The 9,092-nt window shown below is 45.1% G+C and overlaps 1 protein-coding gene across 2 annotated transcripts; it reads right to left on the bottom strand.

The window, feature by feature from the left end:
- Window positions 1–48: 48 nt before the first annotated feature.
- Window positions 49–9,037, bottom strand: mansc1 (MANSC domain containing 1). Of its 2 annotated transcripts, none has more exons than XM_069139371.1 (4): window positions 8,536–9,037; window positions 6,103–6,410; window positions 3,525–3,665; window positions 49–2,927 (listed from the first exon to the last, which is right to left on the bottom strand). In XM_069139371.1, exons 2-4 carry the CDS (start codon window positions 6,335–6,337, stop codon window positions 1,792–1,794), a joined length of 1,512 nt encoding a protein of 503 aa, XP_068995472.1. In that variant the 5' UTR covers window positions 6,338–6,410; window positions 8,536–9,037; the 3' UTR covers window positions 49–1,791. The 2 variants fall into 2 exon arrangements, with proteins under 2 accessions (XP_068995472.1, XP_068995471.1); XM_069139370.1 differs by having other exon boundaries at window positions 8,384–9,036.
- Between the last annotated feature and the right edge of the window lie 55 nt (window positions 9,038–9,092).

Below are 9,092 nucleotides of genomic sequence, written 5' to 3'. Positions count from 1 at the left end.
AAACTTCATAAACATCAGAAATTCTATCAGTAAAGAACCAACAACAAGTTCAAAAATCAATTTTTTTTTAATCCTTACGAGAACAAAACATCAAATCCAAAACTTATTAAAAGCATCACTTCACAAAAACAAGACTAAACTATTGCCATGAAATAATTAGAGTAAAAACCAAAGCAAGTGAAAAGAGCTCGTCAGTGCAGCGTCAGTTCGTCGGGCTGCTGCTGCCACCTGCTGGTGGCGCCACGCCGCAGCAGCCTGCACATGACGTCCAATACAAATATAGGAAAATAGTGCGCGGCCGTGTCCTCTTACCTAAAAACAATCAGATATCTCAAAAGAAGCAGATCATATTTATCAAAAAACACAATAGTGCATCAATTCTGAAAGGATTGCATCCATCGTCTGAATCTCGGAGAAAGATGTGGACAGAATACAAAAACAACACAGTGAGCGTGAGTCTGACATCGAGACTGATTCGGTGATTTAAGAAGCAATCACAGGCTCGTATGGCTGAAGCATGTGGGAGTAAGAAGACATGCAGGTGTATACACAGAGGGTCGCGACCCCCGTGGCGAAGACGGCCTCCGACCCACCAGGTCCGATCTGAGCCCGCTCACACCGAGTCCCTCCAACACCAGAACCACTTCAGAGGCTTCCTGAGATTCGGGGGTAAAAATATTGCTGTTTGTTCTTTGTTCCTTCGCCAGCTGAAGTTTCTCCACAAGACACGGATGAGCGAGTCGGCCGCAGACGACTCGATGATTACCGGACGACTACGAAGCTGTCGGAGCAGTTCGACCTTCTGACGTCACGGCTGAAGGTCGTTGGGACGCCTCGAGAATAAAGCCGATAAAAATTTAAGATATAACAACCACTGAGAGTCCGATTGTACTGACGGTCGAACCGACGTGGAGCCGAACGACGTGAAAATAAGTCAAAATCAAAGTAAAAAAAAATTTGGAATCTACGGAAACACTTTGCAGTCAGAAAAGAAAAAAACACATTGGAGGAATTAACTCGACGTCTTTTCTTGTAATTTAAGTCAAAACTACAAGAAAAGACCTGCAATTAATTTTCTTTTTATGAATATAATGTTCTTCTGAACTTGTCAGTTCACAAAGTGCAATAAAAAAGTTCAGAGACTTCGTACGAACAGATTATTTCAAAATTATTTCATAAATAATTGAAGGAATAATTTATTTATTGTTTAAGTTATAAATTAGGAATATGAGCCGAAATATAATATTTTTTAAACTTAAAAATTCAGTTAATTCATGAGAATTTTGTCCGTTTTTGATGTTTTGTTGTTTTTTGTGTAGTTTTTCTAGAAATGCAAATTATAATTTAGTTTGTGTTATTAACAAATTAAACCAAATTAAACTTAATCTTAAATTAACTCACTTAATCTTGCTAAAATCATTAGTCAATTATGATGTCATTACAATAAATGTTCAGGAGGCGGAGCCTGAACTTAAGTTGACGTTGATTTAAATCGACAAATTATTTTATAAAAAATAACACAAGAAGCTAATTTAATTGTCAAAACCGCACGGGATTATTGTTGTTTACCACGAGCTCGACCCAAAGACCAGAGTATCGTTTGTTGTTTCTATTCAAATGCAAATAAAGCAACGACTCCAGCCAATCAGAGTCCAGTATTCTCAACACAAACTGAAGTACGCGCTCCGTTGTTGTGATTGTGCTATAGACAAATTAAACTGAATGCTAACAATCTGACCCCTCGCTAACCATCTCTCTTCGCTTCTGTTACGAAAACAGTTTTTCCCGCCTTCACACCTCGTAGTGCAGATCGTTGAGCTCCAGTCTTGTGTAATGTCGCCGGTCGAAGGACTCCATCGCCTTGCGGCCGCCGACAGCCAGAGCCAGCATGAGCACGGCGAGCCCCAGCACCATGAACGCCACCACGCCGCTCTTCACCGCCCCGCGCGTCGCCACCGGGTTCCCCCGTCCGCCGCTGGAGTTCTGGGGGGCGTGGTCAGGTTGGAGGGCGTGGTCGGGTTGGGGGGCATCTTTGGGCACGATGATGAGGCTCCCTGCTGGAGTTGTTGTGGTAGTGGACGGCTCGGTGGTGGTGGTGGTGGTGGTGGTTGTAGTTGGAGAAGGGGCAGTGGTAGTGGTGGTGGTGGGTGTAGTAGTAGCACGGGTGGTGCTGGTAGTTGTAAGAGTTGTTCTAGTAGTGGTGGTGGTGGTGGTGGTAGGAACTGCAGTGGTAGTTGTAGCAGGAGTTGTTGTGGTAGCTTGAGTGGTTGGATGGAGTTTCTCAGGAGTTCCATGTTCAGCTTCTCTGGTTTCAGGTACAACAGGAAGTGAGGGGGTGGAGCTCTGAGTCAGCTGGGTGGTGGTGGTGGTGGTGGTGGTGGTGGTGGCGGCGGCGGCAGGATGACCTTTTCCTTTCTTGGTGGGTTTATTTTGCTTTTTGCTGTTTTTGTTTGGCTTTTTGGTGGTGGTGGTGGTGGTGGTGGTAGACGCTGCTGCTGTTGTTGTTGTTGTTGTTGTTGGGGTGGTAGTTAATGATGAGGTTACTTCTGGCATCGTAGCAATAAGGATGATGGGAGGAGGTGCTGTCGTGGTGGGCAGCGCCTGTGTGGTGGTAGTGGTTGGTGTCGTGGTTGGCGGTGAGGTTGTTGTTATTGTTGTGGTTGGTGTTATTGTTGTTGTGGTGGTTGGTGTTATTGTTGTTGTGGTGGTTGGTGTCGTTGTGGTGGTGGTCGATGTTGTTGTTGTGGTGGTCGGTGTTGTTGTGGTGGTGGTCGGTGTTGTTGTGGTGGTGGTCGGTGTTGTTGTTGTGGTGGTCGGTTGCGTGGTTGTGGGTGTGGTCGGTGCCGGTGTGGTGGAGGTGGTGGTGGTTGGTTGTGTGGTGGTTGTTGTGGTGATGGCAGGTCTCACTGTGGTCGGATGAATTAAACCTGTGCAGGAAATAAACCAACACGCAGCGTTAACACTTTGTTGAAGAGATTTTTGGCCACCAGGTGGCAGCAGAACTCTACAGTCTGTCAACTTCCCCTCTCAGATCATCTTGTTGTCAGCGTGTCGCCAGCAGCAACTTCCACGACTGAAAAATGCAACCAAAGCTACAGCACTAAAAACTGTAGTTCTTTAAATGACCACTAGAGGCTCCATCTGTGATTCAGTCCCCACAGAAATAAACATGTAGAAATAAAAAAACATAAAATATAAACAAATATGTTTTTGTAAAGTAAGCATTAAAACAGAAACTACTTGTTGATTAATCAGGTGAGCTTGATTCTTTGGAAGGTTCGTAGACATGAGAGGAACCTTTCAGTGGTAGATTTTACTGACTTGAATATTTAATGGGTTAAAACCTGTTGTATTGTACATGAAAATGATCTTCACCTCCACTCATCTGCGATGAGGACATAAGTTGCATCGACAGTACAAACTGACATCGTCGGCGTATATAGATCTCTCACAGTAGTCACATCATGCATTTTGTGATTCCCTTTGAAATCACAGCGTTCCAGAGAAAAGAGGGATTTGTTTACCTTTGTAGATGTCGTAGGTGTTGATGCCGTCCGGCGCCTTCATCAACGGACAGTCCTGCTCCGTCGGGCAGTGGAACAGGAAGCAGTTATCTTCACCGGCATGTTTGTTGCTGTTGAACACGGCCATGTTGCACCTGGCACCTTCAGAAACACAAAGTTGAATTTTAGCATTTAAGATCTTTTTTATTTTACCGTGTAAATGAAGAAGCACATTGACCTGATTGGACGTGGAAGTGATTTATGATTTTTAGTCGTGAAAACAACAGAGAACAGTAAAATATCGGCTGGTCCAACCCACTCCTCCTTAAAACCCAATATCTTCATACTTTACCCTAAAAATATCATTTAAACTTTAAATAATTCACAAGTCCTCCTGTTTTGTTGGCCTCAACGTTTCCACGAAGGTTTTGTCTTTGAGGTTTTTGGGTCTAATTATTATGTTCTCAAGCTTTTCCAAATCTTTGGAAAATTTTATATCAATATGGTAAAAATGAAGGTAAAAAATTATGAGAAATTATATATTTTTAATCAAAAAACGTATATTTTGCTTGGGGGAGACCCTGTAAGACCTCCACCACATACATGTGCCGAAGTCTTCCACAAACCTGAGGAAAACACAGTTAGTGATTTACAGAATCTGTAAACTGCATTTGAAGAAAGCGATTTAATTAGTCCACAAGGTTCAATCTGTAATGTGATAAAACGGACATAAGAAATACTCTGACATTTTACTGAAAAGTAAAAATGCTTTAAACTTATCTATGTTAACAATCTATTAAACTATTAACTGTGCTGAATGACCCTGTCAGACTGTTATGTAATTATATTAAATTATGATTAGCGATGCTTTAACACACAGGCAGCAGTTGATGCTCATTTTAACCACTTTAATCTCCAACTGATGTGTTGAATGTGTCATCGCAGGAAATCTCCCTCTGAGAGGCAGAAGTATGAAACACCTGAGTGACTCCGGTATTGTCGTGAACCTCGTTATGTAACGTCTCCTGATAGTTCTTCCCACCTGAAGTCTCACAGCTCTGATTTCCTTCTGAGTCAAACAACCGTCTAATTTCATAACGTGTCCGAGTTGTAACTGGTGACGTCTGTTCTCGGAGATGAAGATTCTCACATCACAGCTGGATGGATGGAGCTGCATGTCTCTGTCCTGCGCTTGTCGTCTCCACCAACAGTTCTTCTCTTCTATGCTGTCCTTTTCTCTTTCTGCTCTCCTCTCACCCCAACCGGTTGAGGTAGATGCTCCGCCCACCTCTGATCCCGGTTCTGTTAACAGATGCTCCGCCCACCTCTGATCCCGGTTCTGTTAACAGATGCTCCGCCCACCTCTGATCCTGGTTCTGTTGGAGGTTTCTTCCTGTTAAAGGGAGTTTTTCTTCCCTCTGTTGGAGGTTTTTCTCCCTAAAAGAGGAGTTTTTCCCTCCTAGTTTATGTGGGAATTGTTGAATTGTTGAATTGTAGGATTGTTGGTTTCTCTGTATAATATTGTAAAGTCTTGCTGTCAGGACTTTAATGTGTTAAGTGCCATGAAATAACCTGTGTTGTGATTTGGAGCGAAATAAATAAAGTTGAATTGAATCACAGCCCGAAACACCATGAAAACAATCTGACTTTGACCCACTTCTGTGTTTTTGCAGGCAGCCGGCGCCGCTCGGTCGCAGTGTGAGACCCCGTCAGTGTTCACGCATCGTTGGGCTGAATAATATTTAAGCATCAAGGTCAGAGATGAAACTTTACTTTTCAGAGTATCACGACGCGTTTCTTCTATCGACTCCTCACTGGAGGAGATATTTTGCTGGTTCGATCAATAAGTTCAGGGGGAGTTCCTGAACGCAGCACGGTGATGCACACGGAGTCGGAGGATCAATAACCTTCATGAGGACGTATACAGAGTGTCGTCTCAGTTCACCACGTTAACCGGACCGCTGGTACGTGAACATTAGTGATGTCACCACGGACCTGAAGCTGAAGCAGAGAAACAGAAAATCTTCAACACGCCTGCTTACAGCCGAGTGTTCCTGAGCCCATGCAGTGTTTTCCAACACAGAATTGAGGCTGTTTTTTTTTTTTTGGGGGGGGTCAAACTCTGTAAATGGTCAACAGAGACTCTTGAAATGTTCAGAAAGTCTACAGTGATGAAGCGACGTGTTCTGATGGATGTTGACGTTTCAAGAGGGGCGGAGCTACACTGTCCGAGACCGAAGAACTCCACTGGGACCTTCTGAGGCGTTTGAGGGGAAACATGATGACACTTCGCTCACAGTGGAGAGGAATCAGTGGAAATCACTGCGTGGGCTCAGGAACACTCGGCTGTAAGCAGACGTGTTGAATGTTTCTCTGCTCCAGTTTCAGGTTTCGTGATGACATCACTAATGTTCACGTAGCAGCGGTCACGTTAACGTGTTGATCAATAACTGAATACTTCCTCATGGAGGTTATTGATCCTCCTGCTCCGTGTGCAGCACCGTGCTGCGTTCAGGAACCCTCTGAACTTATTGATGGACCCTCGTATTGTGAGCTTCTCGAACGTCTCTGGCTCCTGAACCTGTGGTTCCAGTATCACCTGGTTTGACCTCCTCGGAGCAGCAGGCGAGGACGCAGTCCCTCTCTGAGCGGACCACCCGGGCGTCCATGGCCGTCGCCGGTCTGGTCGGCGCCAGTCTGACGTTGACGATGGCGTTCTGGTGCTGTCTGGAGAAACACGTGTCTGGTTCCACCGCTGACACAGGAAGTGATGTCATAAGTAGGAGTGCGGCAGCGGCGGAGATGAGCAGCCGGAGCGTCCTGGAGGGAGTCATGGCTGCAGGAGATCTACTGTCGGATCAGGAAGGCCTCAGAGTCCAGAGCAGAGCACAGATCCTCACAAACGTACTGAGGAGATACAAAAATCACCACTTCACTGTTTGTTAAGATCCTTGAAGGTTCTTTGAGTTTCTGTACAAATAATAAAGTTTGACTGATGTCATCACTTTTCATTTTAAAGTGCAAAAACAGAAAATAATCACAGCAGATGTTAGGTTGATTTTTTTTTAGTCCAACATTTCAGCACGACATCACGACTTTATTGAACTTTTTCTGAATCTTCAAAAACCCGTCGGTTCGTCTCGGAGTCCCAGATCTGTCTCGGCCGAAAACAATAGATCACAAAGACGCTAAATTAGAAAGTGATCAGTGGAGGAAAAAATAGAATCCTATAAATGGAAGCTGCTCCTGAAGGAGGCGGCGGAGCAGCTTCCATTTATAGATTTCTATTGAACGTGAAAGAGGTCGTGAGACGTGTCGGAATCAGGCTCCACGGAAACGAAATTAAAACCTGGTTAGAGAAAAATCAAACGACACTCGAAGGACTAGTCCGTATTCAGCAGAAACTCAGCGCGCTGTCAGACTGAACCTCCATCAGATGCTCGGCGGCTCGTTTGAGTCCACGGAGTCGGACTTTAGCCCTTTTCTCCGGGACGGCGTCAACAATTCACCTTATCTGCTGTACAGCTGCAGCTATCTGACCTGCTGTCACGGTTCGGTGACCAGGCGCACCTTAGTCCTCCCGTCTGCACCTTATTACGAACCTCTGGTACGAAGAACGACGTCACCGTTCATGAACTCAATCGGTTACGTAACGTTTTGATGTTTTTCGTAGTAAAACATTAGTGATGAGAAAAGAAGTTTTCAGCGTCCCGAATCACGAGAATCCGCATCATCATGAGATTCATTCAAAAGTTTCGTGAATCGAATCTTTTGGTGCGACATGTTTGATCCTCCTGATCCAGAACATGTTACACAAAGGCGCCAAACTCTGTTTACAATTCTTAATATTGTAAAAGTTTCCTCGCTGAATATCGAAGAAAAACTAACTCCGTTTTTTTTAAGGACTATTAAGTCTTTTAAACTGATCTATAGTTCGGGTTTATTCTTGAATAAACGGATGAACATTCAAAGTTTGTATTTGTCGGAGAACGACGAAGAACTTGAAGATGTGCGTTTGCGTTCATTTCTCTTTTTTAAGTGACGCTACGTACAGAATCAATAATCTTCTGCTAACTGTGCTAACGTTAGCAGCTAGCTCCCTCACAGTGAATATATCCCGACGCATTCACTTAAAACCAAGCAGCAACCCACTGTGACTTCACCAGTGTTTGTGAGCCCCCTATTGGGCCTCAGTGGTATTACACTTTACGCCATTTCTGTATTTTATATCGTCTGCGCTTACAACTTAACTCAGAAATGAACAAATCGCTTCAGTGATTCAGTTCTGTTCGTTCTTTTGGACGAAAACGTCACAAGACTATAGAACATGAAGAAAAGTTTGGAAGTTGGATTATCTCAGCACAAAACATCAACTGTCGCATATCGTGTCCATGTACCACCTGCCCTACGAGCACAAACACCTGAACTGCTTTTAATTGTCCTATTTAATCCGTTATGTGACGTCTCGGCAGGTTTAATGAGGGCAAAGCGAAGTGGGAGCTCTCCGACATACACGTGCGAAACAGGTTCGATCAGGCGAACTCAGGCGAACTGAACTTCGCGTCGGTGTCGCGCTGACCAGTTCAGGACTAAACAGGACGACAGAAACAGAAAAAACAACACGAGGAGAAACAAACAGGAAGAAAATGAGCTGCAACTACAGAACATCAACATCTACTTTCATTGAGCTGTCGGTGGTCTGTTCGCTGCTGGAGGCGAATGATTAGTCGACTTCTTCAGGCGACGGCGAAGCGGCGTCGGTGTGAACAGCTGAAGTCTGGTTGGCAGCTTGAGGCCATAAATCCCCGTTAATAAACTCATGTTGTCAAACGCAGCTGGAGTCTCTGAAACGGTGTTTGAAAAACAAATGTTTTGGGTACCTGTTCGGCTGAGCGACGGTCCGGACGACCTGCCCGACAAACGCGTCCGTACTGGTTGTAATGGTGCGGAGGTTCCCCGATCACGGAGCCTGAACCGGGACACAAAGCGGAGCGATGTAAACCGGAGTAAAACCCGGTTCCACGGTTTCTACCTGAATGTTCACCGGGGACGCAGATTAACTCGGCGCCGCCTCCATCGTCCCTCCGTCGGGCGGTGAGCGGCTGATGAGTCGGTGTCGGACTGGAAGAAGCACCAGCAGCGTTTTTCATCCAAACCAGTTCAGTCCCAGCAGGAAGCTTCACCCATCCCGAGAGGACATGTTGATCAAAAAACAACCGGCAGCTCGGTTCGGAGGACGTTTATCTTCTGCGTTAAATGGAGGATGTTAAGACGTCATGTCGGCGGTTAAAACGCCGGAAAGCCGCTCAGCTGCTTCTCGCTGCTCCGGATGATGAAGGACGGAACATGATGGCTGGTGCGGAAGATCTGCTGCTGCTCTCCTGAGTCTGACCCATTTTAGTCTTTGTCCTCTGGAAGGGGGAGGGATGGAGCCCGCATCCCCAAATCTGGAGTAAAACACCGTCTGATGGCTACAAAACCAAAAATATCACGTTCAATGTTCAATAAAAAGCTCCTTCGATGCCTCAAACCTTCAGAGTTTTACACAAAAAAACGGTTTATATAAGAGATTTATAGGCAGCCTCATCA

This window comes from Embiotoca jacksoni, unplaced genomic scaffold, assembly GCF_022577435.1.
Source record: "Embiotoca jacksoni isolate LCO1_2020_lvr unplaced genomic scaffold, fEmbJac1.0.p SCAF_82, whole genome shotgun sequence".
In the NCBI taxonomy this organism is placed as follows: domain Eukaryota; kingdom Metazoa; phylum Chordata; class Actinopteri; family Embiotocidae; genus Embiotoca; species Embiotoca jacksoni.
This window is presented reverse-complemented; position numbering and strand designations above follow the sequence as displayed.